The sequence below is a fragment of the Lates calcarifer genome, linkage group LG3, assembly GCF_001640805.2.
Source record: "Lates calcarifer isolate ASB-BC8 linkage group LG3, TLL_Latcal_v3, whole genome shotgun sequence".
In the NCBI taxonomy this organism is placed as follows: domain Eukaryota; kingdom Metazoa; phylum Chordata; class Actinopteri; family Centropomidae; genus Lates; species Lates calcarifer.
The window spans coordinates 16,614,961-16,635,711 of record NC_066835.1 but is presented as its reverse complement, the minus strand read 5'-3'; the positions used below and the strand labels follow the sequence as shown (position 1 = coordinate 16,635,711).

General features: G+C 41.3%; 2 protein-coding genes across 3 annotated transcripts in view; both read left to right on the top strand.

Annotated features, from left to right (window-relative positions):
* Positions 1-250: 250 nt before the first annotated feature.
* On the top strand, positions 251-6,469 carry LOC108889566 (protein phosphatase 1 regulatory subunit 36). Of its 2 annotated transcripts, none has more exons than XM_018686087.2 (11): positions 251-338; positions 577-641; positions 751-834; positions 1,044-1,180; positions 1,367-1,436; positions 1,546-1,641; positions 1,774-1,914; positions 2,845-2,884; positions 3,502-3,731; positions 4,942-5,142; positions 5,900-6,469. In XM_018686087.2, exons 1-11 carry the CDS (start codon positions 309-311, stop codon positions 6,102-6,104), a joined length of 1,299 nt encoding a protein of 432 aa, XP_018541603.1. In that variant the 5' UTR covers positions 251-308; the 3' UTR covers positions 6,105-6,469. The 2 variants fall into 2 exon arrangements, with proteins under 2 accessions (XP_018541603.1, XP_018541602.1); XM_018686086.2 differs by having other exon boundaries at positions 1,543-1,641.
* Positions 6,470-10,375: 3,906 nt separating this feature from the next.
* sdc2 (syndecan 2) overlaps positions 10,376-20,751 on the top strand; it is a 41,496-nt gene continuing 31,120 nt past the window's right edge. The window contains exon 1 of the mRNA XM_018686090.2: positions 10,376-10,818. Within this exon, the coding sequence (XP_018541606.1) occupies positions 10,759-10,818 (60 nt within the window). The 5' untranslated portion in view covers positions 10,376-10,758. The remainder of the gene's footprint in view (positions 10,819-20,751) is intronic.

Below are 20,751 nucleotides of genomic sequence, written 5' to 3'. Positions count from 1 at the left end.
TGGGATCTAGGAGGGGTAGTGCTGCTTTGACAGTTTTGTCAATATCAATCACAGATATTAAAATCCATTATTTAACCATGTTTCTCTGGGATCTCTAGGAGATGTCATTTTCTCAAGAGAATTTCTGAAACAGGTCGTGTTTATAGGTAGTTTTCTTAAGGGAAAAGCCATTAAAGATCGTAAATAGTAAATTGCGTCATGGGTCGAGCTTCCTCTCTACTGGCTGTTGCCTAGATACAGTGCCTAACATTAGCAAACGGAAGGAGAAAGGAACGCTAGCTAAACTTTAGAAAGTTTTATTTAAAGAAATGCCGAAATATCCGGAGGAGACGAGAAACGTAAGTTGCCGCACTGGAACGGTTTTAAGTTTTGAAGACGTTGTATAAAAATAAAGCGCTCTAAACTTTGCCATTAAGTATTACAACCGGTGTTTGTGCGGCTACTTCAACCTCGTTAACCATTTAAAAGCGCCAGAATGACCAACTTGTAACGACACTGGTTAATAAATGTCTCAATTTGTCACGAAGTTACACATTATTCAAAGGTCTGGTTGATAGTAAAGGAGATACCTTTCAGGTGAGTGTGCCGCCGCCAGGCCGCTGGGTGTGGAGTGATGAATCCCAAACAGTGGAGTTTGTCAGGTGAGGACAACAGCCACTGATTACAAACACAATTCACCTGCTAGCAGTCGCTAGATGTAGTTAAATTATAATATGATCAAATATGACAAACCTCTTTCCTCGTGTCTAGTTCTAGTCCAGCAGCGGATGGTGTTATGAGTAAAAGGAGGCAAACCAATGCCAGTTTCAGCGAGCTTCAGCAGCGTGCAGAGTGGTAGGCCTGACTCAGCAAGCCCCTTTCAAAAGTTTTTTTTTTCTCTTTAAGTTGATATATCTATTCACGTTATTCAAATGTTTTTAAGATTGTTCGAAAAGCAGAAGAAATATAGAGCTGCAATCCCCTCCTTTTGTGCCTGCACAAATGTTTTGCTCTTAACATCTGAGACTAACCTGCACATGTTAATGCTGTTGCTGTCTCCTCAGGTTGGCTGAAATCTGTACTCCGAACCGTAGAGGGCGCCAAAGCATTAGGAAGAGCCTGAGCCCTGCTCATCTGAACGCATATAGGTCTTCTGTGATGAAAAGGCGAGGAGACCACGTCACCATTGATGATGTTAAACGCAAGTGTACATGTGTTGTTGAAATCTCAACACTTAAACTGCATGACTTAAGTCAACCATGGCGTTTCAGACATGGTGACAGGATAGGAATGGTGATAACCTTTAGCCAGAGAATGCCATCTTTTTATTCCTACTGAATGGTAGATGACCTTTGAACCTGTTCTGGCCATGCTTCCTGTGTTCTAGAGGTGGCTGTCAGTTTGCTACAGGAGAATTATTTGCTTCCCATTCCATTCTGCTTCTTGGCTGTATTGAAGTAAGGAATACATGTCTTGAATAACACACACACCATTTCCTTTGCCAGTACTCTGAATGAAAAGACCAGCCAGCACTCAATACTACTTCCTTCTGTCTGTGTTCAGAAGTAAAGAGCTCGATGAAGTCCTGACTGCCCTTCTACTTTACCTGTCTTGTTTCTTTGAACACAAGTCTCTGGAAAATAAACCTAAGTCTATAATGGCGTAAGTATACTAAGAATGGAGGAGTGTTGTCTCTATTGTAATGCTGTGGTATTCTTCACCACAATTAATATTGTCTGTCTTCTGTCTCTTGTATTCTTACACCCCTGCTCCATTTTCTAACTAACCTGCCAGTGTAGACATCATCACAGAGCGCCAGGTGATGGTGGAGACTTTGGCCAAAAAGGAGATAGCTGAAAAGAAGCTGGCTGTCTGTTACTTCACTCTGATCATGGACCTGGAGATAGAACAGCATCAACACACAGCAAATCACAAGTGGGTGTTTGTTCAGATTTATCAAGCAGTTGGTAGGCAGAGAGAGTACTACTCCTTCTGTTGTATAGTTACAAGGATGCATTCCATTTTCAAACGACCTCCTGGGTTGATGGTTGGATAGCAATAATAACTGCCTTCCCAAGACACTCTGAGGAAGCTGGTGAAAAATGTTTAGCTGCGAATACATTTGGAAAATCTTTAACAAGGGCAGCATTCATTTTGATTTGATTTAATTTAAGGAATCTCTGTGTTTTTGAAGTATTATAGTCATCTGAAAGGGGTCAGGAACAGAAACTCATCACTCCAACACTCAGTTGTCATTCTTCAAAGCTTTGCAGTCAAAGCCACAACAGAGGCCTCATTTGAATGTTGTCATTATAGTGCGTGATGCTTGAAGGATAGGTTCACACTTTTCAAGTCTATCTTGAGACAGCATTCACATACCCACAGTGTCATTGTACCTTTGTTCCATTGTTCCATATTGGCAATGATAACATCTCTTCATAATGAAATTCCAATGTAAGAGATGGGAGACAAAATCCGTAGTCCTTTCTAGTCCTTCCTCTGTGCAAAAATGCATACAGAAGTTAAGCTGATGCTGATATGAGGCTTCAGTAGTTTGAGTTTGAGTTTGACAAATCAAGGAGCTATCTTTCCTCCCTATTAGTGCTACCCTAGAAAGAGTTTCCTTGTGAAAAAGAGGGACTTAAGGGCTATATCCTGACAGATCGCACCACCCTATACACACACACACACACACACACACACACACACACACACACACACACATACATACATACATATATATATATATATATATATATATATATATATATATATATATATATATATATATATATATATCAGTTTTCACCAATTAAAGCCTTTCCAATCACCAAATCATTGTTCAGCTCTTATGTGTTTTTCCAGGGGCCACGTGTCAAAGAGTACAGACTGGCTGCTACATGCGGTAGGTGCAATCAGAACTTTTTGCTACAATATATTAATCACCTTCACTGCAAATAGACTGTTCCAATTAATTTGTTTTTAAGGTAACTGGCTGACCTGGTAACTGGCAGCATGTTGAAACACTTGAAACTGCATTGCCTCATCTGCACACAAAAATGGAGCTTTCAGCTGGTCAGAGTGAAGGCCAGTCCACCATCTGTGAATATAGGCAGCAGGGAGCAGAACAGATCGACATTGAGCACTGGTTATGCCTGGTGGCCTTAATGAATTAGTTAGTGGTAGGAGATGTTGACATAACACAGGTGCTTTGCTTTGACAGGCTCTCTCCAGTATTTAGCCAGGTGGGTGGACAGGCAGAGAAATATCATGCTAACAGCAGCAGCTTATTGCCTGCTCCGTATGTGACCTTTTTTGGACAGAAATAGCTGTTGTGACCTTTTAGAAACACAGTAGAATAAGTGGCTGCCGGTGTGTCTGGTCAGGAAGTATAGATGCTGAATGCTCATTCAATGTACACATGAAAAAAACTGATAAATGTCTGATTAAATGAATTACAGAAGGAAATTATTTGAGAATAAAGAACAGCAGGTGACATTCTTTACTCTTTTTTTCCCCCAGTGCTTGTACAGCTTCTTCTGTTACGTTGCTTGGGTAACATTTGGCAGGAAGGGCCTAAGGGACATGCAAGAGGAGGTTGGGCGTCTTTTGTACTCTGACACCTTCAACACAGCAGTGAGGAACAGGACTGATGGGGACTCAGGAATGACTTCTGCTGCTCATAATGGTTCAGCAAAGACGGGAGAAGCTGACCTCAAGGAGACGGGATGTAATAGCACATTCAAACACAGGTAAACTACATTAAAGTGAGGTAAAGGTCAGGTTGCGGTGGCTTCAGCACTCACTGTCACTGTGCATATATTTTTTTAAGAGTACAAGAATTTCTGATTCATGAAAAGAGGCAGCATTTTTTGCTGCTATTTAGGTTCATACCTCCTGTATATTATCCTACACATTTTTGATTGCTCTCCACACAGACCACAGCCCTGTAGAGTTTGAAAAGTCTCAGTATTGCTCAGCCTAGGAGGCAATCACAATTTCAACTTCTGTGATTATTTTCTTTTCCACTCATTCACTGCAACTGAAAACTAAGTGACAATTCAAAAAGTGCAATTTGACCTTAAGCTCCTACACATTCAAAGGTCAGAGCTCATATAACCAGTCTGCCCCTGATTCAACATAAAGCAAATAACTTAATAGTTCAGACACTGAAATTGTCTGTTTTTGATAGATATCATGTCAGGACTCTAACTAGAATATGATTGATGTAGACAGATTCATAGCTTTGTCCAATAGGAATGACTGTCTGACAGCCTGTTTTATGTTACTCGGCCGTGTCTGACACGAGATTGGCACTTGTGTAAGCTGTCAGAGGCCCAGCGCTCTTTTCCCGCTGACAGGTTGAGACCAAACAATCAAAAGCTGGGCTTGAAGCTTGCTCTCCTCCTGAGGGTGGATGTAAACATGATTTGGACTAGCTTCAGCACCACTTCCAGCTGTCTTGCAGACACAGAAATGATTGTGGTTTTAAAAAAAATCCATTAGAGTATATATTTTATGTATTTGTTCTGGAGTAGCACATGGATCTTAAGAGTTTTGCTACCATAGCAGCTTTCCTGATTAATTAGTTCTAGATATTTGTTTAGATTTCCAGCTTGAGTATCATAAGTACGTATGACAAAATGGAACATGTGAGGAATTTCTCCTTCTCAAAATGCTTATACAGCTGTTGTCTGGGAGTGAATGCACTACTATATGTACAGGCAGTTCTTAAGTATCATAGTATTTTGTTGAATTTGAGGGGTAGTAGATATAAACAGTGAAAGATAATGAGTTTGATCTGTGGTAAGTGAAATGAAATTGGAGAGTAATCTGCACACACTCGTCCTCTCTTTCCTCCAGTACATCCTTTTAAATTTGTATGTTTCCCCAGGGTGTTTGTATGTACAATGTATTCATTACAGCTTTTGACCCTGCTCCTTGATCTGACTTTTTACCCAGAACATTCAAGAGGCGTCCGGCCCCCAGCAGTATAGTTAATCAGCGTTCCCCACTTATGGTGTCTCTGCTGCCCTCACCCAAAGAACAGTCACCCCATCTGTTCCTCAGCAGCCGGGCCAGGAGGCAGAGCCCGCTGCAGGCTGAGCACTGTGACACCAAGGCCCTGACAGAGGAACTCAACCAGCAGCTGGCCAGCGTCAGGTGGTATAAAACATCACAGAATACATCCCACTTAACACTCAGGAGGGATGTGATTTATCATTAATAATATGCATCTGTTGCACTACAGTGTACAGTGAAGTCAGACAAGTAGTCAGAGCTGTATTGGTTAAAATTGCATAAAGTGATCTGTGACCACCAGGGGCAGAAATAAACTTACTTAATGTTACCTACCTCTGCAACAAGCAGATACATAGCTACATAAGCATCCTACTGGTGCTACATTTCTGTTTTTACCAGCTGTCCACCAATAAGAAAAATATCTGGGTCTTTTATCTTGTCATCCGCCACTCGTTAGTTTTATCTCTCTGAATGCTGAACACAGCGTGCACTTTCCAGAGCTTCATGCCCGTGGCTAAAAAACACATGAGCTGAAGTGAGTTAATAATTTTCATTGGGTCTGGCACTAAAGCAGTCCTGTTACAATTACAATCATTTGATCAGTGTTAATATTCGAAAAATATTGTGGAGCTTTAAAGCTGCATTTGAATCTTGCTAATAATTATTAAGGATAAGAATGCTTAGCCACACTTAGCTGTATTGCCAGTGTTTCCCCAGTGGTCTTAACTTTTCTTGACCAACTTTTACTTTTAAAATGTTTTTTACACTATTTACACAGAACTGCAGAAGCATATATTAATATAAATCCAGAGTAAGATTTTGTGACTGCATTAAATTGAATTATGTTTCCTCTGTTTATTTCTTTCTCCCTTTTTCTTTCTTTCCTTCTTCTAATCAGCTTTGGGATTCTTGGCAAGCCACTGAGACAGTTCAGCCGCGCAACGCTGATACCGTATGGAGAACAAAAAAGCAACAGAGATGAGGATGAGGACCATGAACCAGGCAGTGATGTTAATCACAATACTGAGGATCATCCTGGCACCCTTGTTCAAGGAAGCAGGTCATCCTTCATGGCACCCAAGTCGACAGGCCCTGCTAGATAAGGCAGCACTGCCCACATAAACACTAGAAACACTGAGGCAGTGACCTCAGATACTGAATGAGTCGCACGTGTATGTGTGAAAGAGACAGAATGTGTTCAGTGTTTTCACTGGCATAACACAGGCATTGCATGTGCCCAGACTCACAAATACATTCCTCAGCACAGCCCACAGCACCAGATACACAGAGAGAGATTCAGGTAGCAGCTGAGTTTTCATTCTGCTTTACTCATGTGTGGCTTATTTTCCAAAGCACCTCCCTGGACTGTCATCACACACACTGTGTTTGTCAGGAATTGCCTCTGAATTTGAATCAGTTTCTCATTTGCCAGCTGGTGGTGCTGTTGAATAAAATATACTGAAACCAATAACAACTTTGAAGGTCTTCACTTTCTATAGAGTCTGAATGATATTCAATTCACATATGAAAATGAAGAAAGCCCAGAGCACTGCATGCATAATTCGCCATGCATAATTTGTATTTGGGAAATCAAATTATACAGCCGTCACACAGAGTTTATTTGTCATCCCTATCAGTGTTCACCTTTTTTAATTTACTGTAGATCACTGAAGGCTTCCTATCAGATGTCTCTCATTCTGTGCCCTTGTGGAGCCTCACACCATGCTGACAGTAACATGAACTGGTGCCATATTCACACACCACACACCACTCTCCAGCCAGGCTCGGTAGCAGAAGGGGCTTTGCCTTCGCCCTAATTGGCTGCGTAATCTGGGACACCAGGAGAAGAGTTAAGCCCTCTGAGGAAGAGAAGGATGAGGCCTGGGAAGCTTGTGCATTACAGTGGGGGGATGGGTCACAAGATATATTTTAATGTTTTATTTATTTATTTGGTTTTTATTATGCTTGGTTTAAATTCACATTCCTTCACACCCAAAATGATTAACTCAAGTACTCAGTATGCTGTTTTGAGCAGGGGTGACTGGCACCACTTCGTTTTCCTGCTGTTGATTGTTTCTATTCAGGTCATGGAGGATGAACAATATGACAAAGAGAATCGTACAGGTCAAATGGGACCTGTTACTCCTCCCCCGTTTCCTCCACTGTCTTGCCTATGTCCCTTGATGACTACTTTCACTTTCCCTCGCTGTCTCATTTCTTTTTCTTCTTGTTCCCCCCTAGTGCAGTGTGGCTAATACCAGGCAAGCACTCAGGTATTTGACAGTGAAACCTGCCTTATCAGTTAACAGGCACCTTTCCCTGCCCTGACTGAATAATCAGAGACTCTGAAAAGGAGCAGTGACTACATCTGTAATTATTCAGGGTATGCATTATGAATTGGAAAGAAAAGGAGGGCCGTAATATTAACTGCCAGCTTAGAGAAGTAATAGTTCAACATTTTTGGGATGTAGTCTTGCTGAGAGTTAAGCCAGAAAATTGGTCCCACTCTGGTGTCTACAGGGCGACACAGGTAGCCTGGCATGTCCAAAAGTAAGAAAATCTATCTATCAGTGGTTTATATCTTGTTTACTTAATCTGTACCATGGTGTAAAATGACAACTTGCTGTTTTAAGGGGTCCTTAGCGCCAGGCTACTTTTTTGGCAGAGACAGTTACCAGGCAACCCATGAAAACTCCCAAGAGGTTACTGGTCAGGGTCAAACATAATCCCTGTAAAAACAGGGAATTGTTAATTTTACACATCGATTTTTGTGCAGCTTATATAAAACAAGAGATAATGTGTTAATGAGTATACATGGGAGATTTTGTTACCTTTTGACAGAGCAGGGCTAGCTGTTTCCCCGTTTCTAGTCTTTATGCTAAGCTAAGATAATTGTTACATAAGCTAAGAGCTACATATCTACTGTACAGACTTGCAAGTAGTATTGATTTTCTCATTTAACTCCTGCGAATAAGCAAATAAGTGTATTTTCTGAAATGCCAAAGTATCCCTTTAATATGTAACGTTTTTGGGTATCTTTGTGTATTTGAAACATTGTGACTCCACAAGCGCTGCATTTCTACTTTGCTATGTACAATCATTAGTTGTGCTGAGTTGCACGTCAAAAAGAAAATGTTGTGCGCTTTTCTCTTCATTGGCAAAAAAAGCAGAATTTAATTCCAGTCAAATCTCAATAGACTTTTCTGTTACCTGAACTTAACACCTGATTTTGTCCCTAAAACAAATGTTGAGTTATAAAACATTTCAACAGTGAGCTGGGAACAAACTAAGAAAATCATTCATGGTCATCATTCATTGATTGTGATCCATTTAAAAAACTGGAATTATTTTGTTTTTTAAAAAAGCTCTCAAACAGTGAATACCAGTGAAATCTCAAAATAAACACTGCATTAATCAGTCATCGGAAGGATTTATGTTGCCTTTCAAAATTCCCAAAACTTTTTAATTTTTATAGCAGCGATCCAGCAGTGGTGCTAACTAGTAAACCTGTCTAATTTGTCTGTGACTCACATCTCTTTCATCTGAGAGTTAAAGGTTAATTGGTCAAACCATGTCAAGTATGTGATGTCACGTGGTTGAACTCGACATATTCTTTGCATTTTGAAAGAATATATTCATATTTTCTGAAGCCGCGCTACAAAGCCCCTGAGGCACATCGACCTCCATCCTGCAGTTGTCTAATTCCTTGGTCTCCACTGGCTGAAGTATTTCAAGTCACCTTGTGGCTCCAGAAGTTACTTGCAAATCATGTAGCCAAGATGGTGCCTGAGGAATTTTGTTTGGCAGTACTTGTGATCAGGAGAGTCGAAGGGTTTGCTGTGCACAAAGGGCAGACTATTATCGGGTGGGATTAGTGGTTTTCAAAAGGTTCTGGGAAAATACTGTTTCCACTGTTCTGAAATTCAACTGCAAGGTGGAAGAGTGAGCTGGCAAGCTTGTCGCCAGTGGATCATTTGACGGCTGCTACATAGAAAACAATCTCTGCTTTTTTAATTAATTGTACCACCTGTCAGAAGTGCATGTTTTGGAACTGATTAAAGTTGATCTTCTTAACAAGGCAAAATTTTAAAGGTGCACTTGAAAGTAGAGTTTTATACCTGTAATCTTATTTTTGTTAAATTGTACATTTCTGTTTGGACCTGTTAACTCTTCGTTTTTGAAAGTTATTCAGGTATATGCTGGCAGACTTTTTTTTTGAACATTTGGTTTCATGCCTGTAAACACTGATTTGAAAAACTTGCACAGAATTTAAAAATTGCAGGTGTGTTCGCCTGTAAGAGCTTGTTTTACTATATTTGTGGGGTCTGAAAACTGGGAGCCTGCTATACTTGTGGGGTCCAACAGCTTTGTGGGGACCAAAATGCTGACTCTCACATATGTAAATGGTGTTGGCGGTTTAGACTTAGTAAGTCTAAACAGATAGGAAAATTTAACTTTTGACTAATCACTTTCTCTGGAGCTGCTACACCCAGTAACAGTCTGACAGATTTCTAGCTTTCTAATAGCTGAAAAGAACTAGGACCTAAGTCATTTTCTTAAGAACACTTCAACAGTGAACACAGAAATCTGTAAAAACCCTACAACAGGTAAGCTAAAGGTAGAAGGAAACGTGAAACTGAATGCAAAGGTAAATCAAAACGTGTTTTTGAATACAAGCTTAAATGTATATTTGTATAAAGATTACATGCACACAACTCTATTTTCTCTGACTTTTTGAATAATGTAGTGTTGTGTAGATTTTGAGGGGAGTTATTCATTTATACCGGCAGGGGGCGACTTTGCCCATAAATGGTTGAGCTCAACTACAGCTTGAAATTGATGTTAACTCCTTTAAGTGTTTAATTCCATCTTTATTGAGTAGTGTATTTCCAACAGAATGTTGGGTGCAGTAGTCATAAATAAAGGGTGGTGTATTTATTTGATTACACGCTGAATTGTAGCTGCAAAGAACGACTAATCAGATGTGTTCATAATATCATTGCTGCACCACAGAACAAGGCTTGATTGTAATTTAGTGCAGTGACTGAACGTAACTGTGTGAATCCTCATTATGGTGCAATTAATGATCATCATCTGGACGTGGAGATAAATGGCTCAATTAGCTTTGAGGCTTTTCTTCACGCGGTCTCTTATCCGACCTCCCCAGTGAAGGAAAAGAAACAATAATCAATAGTAATTCCTATAAGGACTCGCAGCGCGTCAATAAACAACATAATTGGATTGTTATGATTGCTGGTTGTTATTATTGGCTTCTTTTTGCCACTTTACCGCAAGTTCTCTCTCCGTCTCGCGGTGACATGGCCGAAAAGAGCGCACGCACTCATCGGAGCGTCAGTCCGCGCTCGTGCTTTACACCTCGTCCTCGTTATTTCAAGTGAGCGCTGAGGGAGAGAGGAGAGCAAGCTAGGTGTCTCGAGCGGATTCACTGAAACAAGGCGCGCGGAGGGTTTAGCTATTAGACCGTGCCTATTTGTGTATATTTTGTCAAGTTTACACACACATATACACACACAGAGAGAAACAGAAAAAAAGAAGTGCCTGGAGAGAGCGGCGGGGGGAGGAATAACCAAAACGCAACACGTATCCGGTGGGATCCCACTCCTGAGAGAGAGAGTAGCGGCAGGAGTTGGAGCGAGGGGTGCAAGGAAAGCAAGAGGGAGACAGAAGAAGAAGAAGAAGAGGGGAAAGATTTGACGTTTCGCTCGTAACAACGTTTTCAATTAATAAAGAGGAATAATGAGGAACGTTTGGATAATTTTGACCCTCGGCCTGACCGTCGTCCTCTCCGGGGAAAGGGTAAGTTTTTTGGAACTTAAAACGGTGGCGGTGGGAGAGAAAGGCAACTTGGGTCCACGTACGGACCACTCGCTGCTTGTTTTTGGCTGTTGTGTCTGAGAAAAACCCATGGAGCATTTTCAGCATTCTTCGTATCTGCATTTTGTGCTGTAAAACACTGGTGTTATTTGAAAGAATAAGCAGCGAAACGGATTTCAACAGTAGTTTGAACGTTAAGTTATCGATGTCTGGTTGCCCATTGAATCTGTGTGCTTGACAACTAGGCAGAAAAAGCCTATTGCTGCCACTTTACACAAGACTTTGGTTATAACAAAAAGTCTTAAGGTCATTTTATATACTAAAATACACTTGGCGTAGTCAGAAAGAGCCTGCAGAGGTCGATGTGCTTCTCTTAACTACTCGCCTAAAGGTGTTCATCTTCAGAATTTTAAATATTTTTTTTTGCAACTTTAAAGGGACATGCTTAGTTAAAGTTAAGTTGACATGCTTGTTGCTTAAATATCTTTTTGAAAGCTGAGAAGTAACTGTATAATCAGACACATTTAGAGGGAAATATCACACTAAATAGGAATATAATAGACATTGTGACATCTGAAATGAAGGATACTGACTATTTGGGAGCACAGAGTGAATCTACATGGATTATTACAGCTGTATTACAGTGATTTGCCGTTCAGATGTTGATTCCTGTGAGTCGTGCAGGCTCAATGCAGTACTGTGTGTCATTCTTATTGGGGCAGTCCACCATACTAGATAGATAAATCTTTGTTTTGTCTTCTTTTTGGTGTTGAATGATTGTGACATTTCTCCCCTAAGCAATGTCCCAACTTTCAGTCTCAATTTTCCCTTTCCCCTTCTTATCATCAATAGCAGCCTGATTTAAAACCCCACACGTTGTTGCTCTTGTTCATCCCTTGTATCCAGATACAGGTTCAAGTCAGCATAGTGCCTTCTGACCGAGCGTGCATCACCCTGCAAATTGGCCAGGTTGTTGGAATGACAGATTTTGGCACTTTCATGTGCGGCCCCTGTCATTATTGTCCCCTCCTGTTGTTTCTCTGTGGGTTGTGACTTGGTCGCTTGGCGCAGTGCCTCCTCCTCTGTTAGAGCCGCTTGTCCAATTAGCTGATTCAGACTCTGTTGTTTTAATGACTCATTGTTTTGCATGAGGTCACCCCACGAGTACATTTTTTTAAACATGTTTTCTATTATCTTTTTTTCACACCTGGGCTGTGTATTTGAACACAACACTCAAGCTCTTTATTGAACTCTACATGTGGCTCTACATACACAGAGTGACTACAGTACACAAATGGCAGACTTAGAAATACCCACAGTGTTGAATAAACAAGCTAAAAGTTTCACAAAGGCAGCATTTATTACAATGGATCACAGTACGATCACAGTGTACTGTGATCTTCCTCTGGTCACTTCAAGTATAATATCCAGTGATAGTCACTGGATTATTATTGCTGTTTATTATAGGATTATAGCAGGATTGGCATGCTGGACCATCATCATCCAGATGACTTTACACAGACAATCCATACACACACACACACACACACACAGACACACACACTTTAACCTGATCAATATCTTCCTCCCCTTTATCTGTGTCCCCTGAAGGCCTCAGTGGAACTTGACACATGACATTGATTCTCAATATTAGCGCTGGTGTTGACAAGTGGTTGAGAACCTGCTCCAGGCACATCTGTCTGTGTTTTAATTAGCCCGTCACATCACAGGGATACAGTATGATACTCAATGGCTTTTGAAAAGGCAGAGATAAAACTAGCTGCTCCTGGCTTGGCAAAATTATTTCATCACTAAGCTGGAGAACTGATTTGTCATCCACAGTCCTATAAGATCATTTATTCTCCCTTTATTCTTGTGTTTTGATTTGTTTGCGTGGTTACTTAGGGAGTAATGCTTTTTGTAACACTGCTTTGTAGATCTCAAAGCACAGTGGGAGACATACTGCTGTGTTGTTATCATATCTCTTTGTAGATGAGGTCAGCCTATAGCAAACATGGAGCTGTTAGCGCTCTGCTCTCTGCTCTCAGACAGGTTTTGTAATGTTTTCCACTCCTCTGCTTCCAAGAACTTTTGTGATGGAGGAGGAAGAGTTTGGCTGGGCTAAGCTAGGCTGCACTGTATACGCTCAGCTCAACCCGCCCCGTCGTGTTTTTGGTGCACGCCACTCACCAGATGTTGTGGTCTGTAATTTGTGTCATGTTTTGGTGGGAAGCGTGGGTGTTCACCTCCCTTTACATCTGTGATTTACAGGGGGGTTCGTGAGCTGTCTCGCACTCTGATGCTGGACTCAAAGGAATCACTACAGGGGGAAGGGGGGGCTTGATTTGGTATGAGCTTCTAAGGATAGTTTGGGAAAAAAATGGAGTGTAGCAGAAGAGAGGAGGAGAGGAAAATTGGAGGACAGGCAAGTTCCAGGGATTTTGAAGCAGACAAAAGAAAGATTTCACATATCTGTTTATATTTTCTCTCGGGGCATTTGTTATGGACTGACCCCCATTCATGAGGATGATGCAGGGTGAAAGCCTGTCTTACAAGTCTTTCCTCAAAAGGGCAAGTGAGGTCGGATCGCTTTGATAAACTGCCCTCAAATACTCAAAAAGAAAAGACACGCTAAGTCCGAGGAAAAATCCTTATATTATTTCAAGGGTGAAAAGGCCAAGGAGCCGAATATAAGACTCTTACTTGAAGCCTTTGATGGCTTTCACGAGGGAGTGGGAAAAGGTGCAGGCTGTGTATTGTCAGGGATGTATTATCTGGGTCCCACAGCAGTATTCGAGTTTCATTTACTGGCTTGAATGCTAGTTTTGTATCTGCTGATTTGGTGGTAATGAAATGAACAGCACAGACGCACACGCCGACCTTCCTCTAAACCTAAGGCCATCTAGTGGACGGCTCACACTTCTAGCAAAGTGCACACATCCACAGACATCATTCATTCCCAGGTCGACCAAGACCAAATAACCCACACCGCTATTTCTTTAAGATAGACTGATATGAAGGCTGTATGAATCCTGAAAGCATGCTATTTTCCACCGCTCTTGATGTTTTTTTTTTTAATTCTCCTGACATCCTCTCCAAGGCTACTGAGCTCAGTGCAACAGTTTTACTCATTTTGTTGCACAGCACAAGGCTTTCACAGCTTGAATGGGGTGTATACATTGGAGAATTCCTCTCATTTCTCCAATGATAAAACAAATATGCTTCATCTTAAGCTCTTCATCTCCAGTGTATATTATGACAGAATATTTGCCCTTTTTTCCATCATTCTTTATTCAAGAGAAGGAAATATAAAGGGAGAAAGACAGCAAAGAGTAATATGCAAGGATACCAATGACCAAATAAAGAATGTAATAAAAGCTACAGTATGAAAGGGTAATGATAGAGCAGAAAAATGAAAGAAGAGGAGGCCATATGCTGTGCTGTGACTGCAGCTATGCCCTGCTGTATATTTAATGATGCTCTTTTATTTTTGCATTAACCCAGGATTCCTCAAACTGAAGACTCCCCACCCCCAACCCCACCACCACCACTACTGCGTGCATGCAACTGCTTGTGGTCTGTCTGACTGTGAAAAACCCACTGCTCTCCATTTTATCTTCCTAATAAATTGGGCCACTGACACACATGGGAACACTGAGTTTCTTTACTCCACAGAGCAACCCACCTCCTCGCTAGTGTCCGGCCCTTCAGGGGGTGCATTTCACTCTGTCCCTGCCTGCCTAGCATTATGCAATCGCTAATGGACTCTACAGAAGGCAGGAGGCAAGGGCTGCTGGACCATTGAAAGCACTACTGCAACCACCCCCCCCCCCTGAATCCATCCGTGTCCACGCATGAACTCGTTTTGCCACCACGCAGGCACACGCATACAAGCAGATAAACACACACTCATGCACGCAGTCTCATGCCTCCCTCCGTGTTGAATTTCTTTTTCCCCGTCCCTCTTTTCTACATTGCTCCGGTCTTGCCATATCTCTCTGCCAGCACGGTCAAGATGCTGACTGTCATTACCACAGTGTCTTGGATTGGGCTGAGAACAGTGGCACAGTATTTCCTCTCCAGGCAGCTGGAAGGAATGAGGGGAAAGGATTTAGTTTCCCTTTTTTTTCACACAAGATGCACCCCATTTTTTCCCTACCCCTTTCCCTCAAAATGTGAGCGCTTGCATTGAATTTGCTAACATCTGCAGGACGTATGTGCATTTAAAAGAAGCTGCCTTCCTCCCTCCCCCCTTTCTCCTCCACCTCCTCCTCTCTCTTGTTGACGAGTTGGAGGAGGCTCGTACTTTGGCAGCAACCTGTGCATACTAGTAAAGACTCACAAATAGTCAAACTCTTGTTGACTGTGCATGTAGTTTGTGTGTGTGTTTGTGCACCCGTGCCTTTTTTTAATGTCCCTGTGGGTTATGAGTGTGAGCGAGTTTATAGCCACATGTTTAAAATACACTGTCATCCCAGCCACCGAGGCACAGGGAAAACACATTAAGGAGATGTGGCTGCAGCAAAACCAGTGACAGCAGCACTGGTTTATGCTGGGCCACAGCCACCTTTGCTAGCAGACGTATGCAGCGGTAGACAACAGAACCCGTGAGTGCATGTGGAAATCAGGATGAAAATATTTAGACACACTAGACCTGAAACATTACTCTCTCTCCCTTTCTTCCTCTCTTCCCACCCCCTTTCTTCCCGTTTTTCTTCTATTTAATTAGCTTAGCAAATGGAAACTTCCTTGGCAGGACTGTGGTGGAGGGGATTGTGGTTGTGACAAAGAGAAATGGGGAAAACCCTGTGTCAGGATGTCTGTTTTCTTCCTTTCTTTCTCTCTCTCTGCCTTTTTTATTTATTTATTTTTTTTACTGCTGCTGCTTTCCAGTTTTAGTCGGCAGGAGGAAAGGGAGATGAAGGAAAAGGGAGTGGGGGAGTGAGAACCCTGCCTCCCTTTTGGTGTTCAGGTTTTTCCCAGGCCAGGCAGGACCTGCTGCATGAGGTGTGAAAAGTGTCTAACTTGGCAGGGGGTGAAATGACAGAGACAGAGCCAAGTGGTAAACAGAGTGCCACTAATGGTATTTGGTGTGTAACTACTGCACTGGTCTTCTTTGTGAATGGTTTGTTAGAGTTTTAGGAATCAGCCTCTACTGTTAACTTTTCAATTACTTTGAGAGATGTTTTGTATTTTATATGTGATTTAAAAAGAAGGCCTGGCTCTTTTGAATTAATGTAGCATGCAGCATGCTGTTATCAAACTATTGTTTTTTCTTCTTTTGGTTGACCAGGCAATAAAACCAAATGTATTCTCTTTACTATCATGACAAACAAAGCAGCACAGCTGAACAGTCACAGTTGAAAAGTCGGAACCAGGGAATTTGTGACATTTTTGCCAGAAAAATGTCTTAAATGATTAATTCATTATTAAAGTAGTTGCCCATTTGGCTGATCTATTCAATTTTTTCACATCTAATCTTGAGCTAATGGAACAACTCACTGTGTATTGGATTTTAGGTGTCTCCACATTTATGAACAGCAGAATTTCTGGGTCGGAGGGCGAAATATTACTTTCAAATATCTTATATTTGGTTATGATATCTATAAGACTTATCCACAAACTCCATCAATGTATATGTATTAACGCTATGATTACTCTAGTAAAACTTGATCACATTTATACATCACAGCAGTATCCTTAAACCTAAGTTTGGTGCAGGGATACAAATCCAGGATGAGGATGTTGTTGCAGTAATGTAAATGGAACAAACCTTGCTTCTGAAAATCTCAGTTAACACTTCACACTTCACACAGTGATTGTCGACGTGTGCCAAGGTGACAAAGTATATAGGCTCTAAATGCTTCTCTCACATCTTTGTTTTGTTTTCTCACAGTTTCTTTTGTTACCATGAATGCCTTTGAGGAAAGATTGTCTGAAAATGCGTGCTATTATGTGTTCCTTAACTTTAAGAATTTTTGAAATAGCTAGGGCTGCCACCTAAAAGTCGACGAGTCGATGCATCCATCCAGAAGACTCCAGGGTGGACTCACAAAATGTCAGTCAATTCATTACCCTTCTTTATCATAGTTTACACACACAGCAGTGGAGGAGCAATATTTACAGCTGAATCTTGTCTTAAAATGACTGAACCACAAAACTGTGATGGAAGTAGATACAGTGATGGAAACGAAGGGCAGAGAGACACTGGACAGCGCGAGGCAAGGCAGCGTGACTCGTATCTGTTGGCCGTTGTGATACTCTGAGCTCTGGTTGACGGCGCAGTCAGCAGCCCGGCAGGAGAGACACTCTGAGGTGTGGTAGGATTTCATAACTGAGCTATGACCAAGACACCAACTTTTACATTCTCTGACTGTGTGGAAATGTGATGTTTTCAGTGAAAACAGAAATCATCACTGAAACACGAATCGTTCAGTCTCCATACAGAGAAGTCAAATCCTCGCTGTTTGGTACAATTTATAGTGTTTAGTGAAGTCAAAGCACATGAAAATCATAGACATTGTTGCTGGAAATCGAAACTGTGATATTAGACTGCTTGCCCTGTTTCTCCAACTAAGACGAATGTTTTTCCTCTACAGCTGTATTAAATGTCATTAGCGTAGATTGTGGTCAGTTCAGGTTTTGTTGGTTCGCTTGTTAAAGGATGAAGTGAAATCAAATGCCGCTTGTGAAGCCGTCTCGGTTAGACTTTGTTCTGCTGAATCGATAATGACTTGAGTGGCCAAATTTCTTCCATCTGTACACTATCCAAAAAACTGTGGATATTTGAAGCCATGATGTCAGTGAGGGTTTTTTTTTCCATCCAACTCCCAAGATTGCTGTGGAAAACGGCAAGGCACATTTAACACATCTGTGCTCACTCATATTTACGAGCACGCTTTATCGTCTCCAAAAAAAGGCGCCAAATTGATATCTGCGCTGGCGTTCCGCCCAAGCAGAGAAATGCACTTCTAATGTCTGTTGTTTCCATTATTTCCCCCCGTCTCGAGTCAAAACAGCACTGAATGAGCTAAAGTGTGTAAATCATGCTTTCTATGCAGGGTGTATCACCGACCACAAATTATACTCCATGTAGTCACTTAATTTAGAGCTGTTTTCATGAGAAAACTGAGAGATTCCAGTGAGTATTTGGGAAAGCTGATGAGCTGATGAGGGAAATTCATTAGTGAACTCCCCACACAGCACATAGCACTTTTTTCTCTAAATGCATGCTGGTGTATAAACTCATCTCATTTTAGCAAAAAGCAGTGACTTAAAAGCCTGCAACTGAATGTTCATGAATATTCATTACTGAGATGTGAGACGAAAAACAGGAAGTGGATGTGTTTGCTTTCCTGTCTCCATGTGGGTCGTCTCAGTCGACTCTTGAATACTTCCAGCTTTTAATAATTTCCTCATGAGCACATAACCTGTAATTTAATAATAAGCCAGTTTTTTCCAGGCTTAGAAAAATGTGCATCCATCTCCAACACTCCACATTCTCAGCAAAAACAAACATTTGAGTCTTCAGCAGTATTTTCGTATCCTAGTTTTTAATCCCAGTTTAATTTCAGGCAATGGTTGCTGCTGGCTCTGCAGAGGTTTGCCTCATTTCCTTATTTTGATTTGGAGGAACCGTCATGACCCCGGTATCTGCATCCAGATGTTCGTGTATGCTGTTGTGGCAGACATCCGATGTTTGAAAGTCTAAACTGTGACCACATCATCAAACAGTTGGTCCAGACAGTGACTCATACTGTAAGACGGAATGAGCTAAGAGGGGTGAAAAACAGGGGAGCAAATTATAGAAAAAAAAAAAAGAATACTGGAGTTGAGTTCATTGCTAACGATCAAACTGAGAGCCTTTTCACACCAAGTCTGAAACCAATTTACAGTCCTTAATCTGAGAAAACAGGTGAAATGATTTACTGCGGAAAAAGTAACACCTGTGAACATAGCTCTTCCTGTGAAGGAGCCGTAATCTCTACAGCCTCAGTGTTTTTCTTTCTTTACTTTTACTGCTTGCTGCTAGCTTCTCTTTCTCTGAATATAAATATTGTGGAGATTTTCAACAAACTTTAAATCACATGCTGTGCAAAACAAATGTTAGGACAGCTAGAGCTGGCATGTGCATCAGCAAAGATGCTTTTTAGTAATTTGCTGCCATGTGTTTTTACTCCAAATCTGCTGTCCTGCTTTGGAAAGATCACGTGAACGGTAGCTACAAACATTTATATAGTTATTGTTATTGGTCATTCAAGAATTTTGAATAAGGCCACCATGTTCAGAATACCATAGATATGACTCTAACTCTAACTTCAGTCTAAATCTTATCATGCCACATACTGTCTCTCTGCCGTGGCCGTTAACATGATCAGAAGCACTAATGTGGCGAATCTACTGGGCAAGTTAATCTTTTCTAATGCATTCTGTTAACAGCCATCTGTGTTCTCAACGCTGACTGTAAAACCCTTTCAGCAGAGCACTGCACGGCATTCAGCGCCCCAGCAGTCAGTCCTCCATTACGCAGAGGGATTGGGTTTATTATTCAGCCCAGAGAGGCTTTAGACCAGAGAAACCGTGTCAGATGGAATCCATTTTGATTTTAAATGCAAATACCGCTGACACGCTCATCGTCGGCGCTCTCCTTATAGGGCGCGACCACACAGCCCTCTTGATGGGTGGAAAATTTCAGGGAGAGATCTCTAAACAAACAGAGGCTGGCGGTCAAAATGCGTCATGTCCACAGTCATGGTACATGGTTGACCTTTTGACCCCTTTACTGGAAATCTATTTTTGCATGGTTGACTGCGTTTAGGTTGCAGGCTTTACCATGCCTGGGGTTTGGATATTTGAAAGTGAATATAATCAAAAAGTTCTAAGCACATTATTACTTTCATAATAAAAGCTTCTAATGGACTTTTAGAGGACATACTATGCACCAGCTTTTATATCATCCTCACTGACACTCTGTCTCTCTGTCTCTCTCTTGCTCTTCTGCTCTTACCCATCCTCTCAGGCTCTCTCCGTCTTACTCCCTCCCCCCCAAAAAACATAAGCCCTCTTGACAGTGACATCAGCCAAGGTCACTGCTTTACTTATAATCCGTATCGTTTCCATGCTATGGTTAAACCGGTTTTCATGGTATAATGGAGGCAGGCTGGCAGGGTGCAAAGCTTGATTACTTTGATGATGATAATTTGTTTAATCAAGTGATGGGTGGCTGAGTGGAATGGCTGCATGCCGCTACTCTCCAGACTCAGCAGGATCTCTGTCCAGGCAGCCAACAGACGCTGGAGCCTCCTGGCTTCCCAACACAGTCTCTATAGGGTTTTTCAGATTCATCACAAAGAATTAAAAAGAGAATGAGGATCTACAGAAGCTTTAAAGAGCTTTAAGTCTCATAACTCTTGTGGCTAATGTAAGTGACTTTTTATTTATATTGCGAACGTGCACATGCAAAAAACGCAGGCAGCATCAAACACTGCTGATTTTCCATGATTCCACTAATGGACCATTGGTCGTGTTAAAGCGCAAGAGAGAGAAATAATACTCTTAGCTAATAAAAAGAGATGTAGGATTTAACAATTTTTTAAAAACTGGCTTTCCACATCTTTTATGAAGAGAATTTAAGATCTGTTAAGGTGAATGTAAACCTATTTTTTGTTTGTTTCTAAGAAAAGTCAATTTCTTGCTTTGAGGAAGAGAAACCTTTCTTCTTCTCTTTCTAGTGTTAATAATAAAGTAGTAAAGATAGTAAAGATTAGTGCTGCAGCAGGTGGTTATTTCTATCATTCCAACAGCTAAAGCTAAGAAATGTTTGGCATTTCAGCTAGTAGAAATGACTGTGATGACTTTCAATTTGATGAATCAATTATCAAATGAGTTCTCTGTGTTACGTGTTCAGGTCTAGTG

Excerpts from the sequence above, each read along its gene's own strand:
- LOC108889566 (XM_018686086.2), top strand. The coding sequence starts at position 309 with ATGCCGAAATATCCGGAGGAGACGAGAAAC. Across the intron at positions 1,181-1,366 it reads CACCATTGATGATGTTAAAC|AGGTGGCTGTCAGTTTGCTA; the intron begins GCAAGTGTACAT and ends CCTGTGTTCTAG. Across the intron at positions 1,642-1,773 it reads AAACCTAAGTCTATAATGGC|TGTAGACATCATCACAGAGC; the intron begins GTAAGTATACTA and ends CTAACCTGCCAG.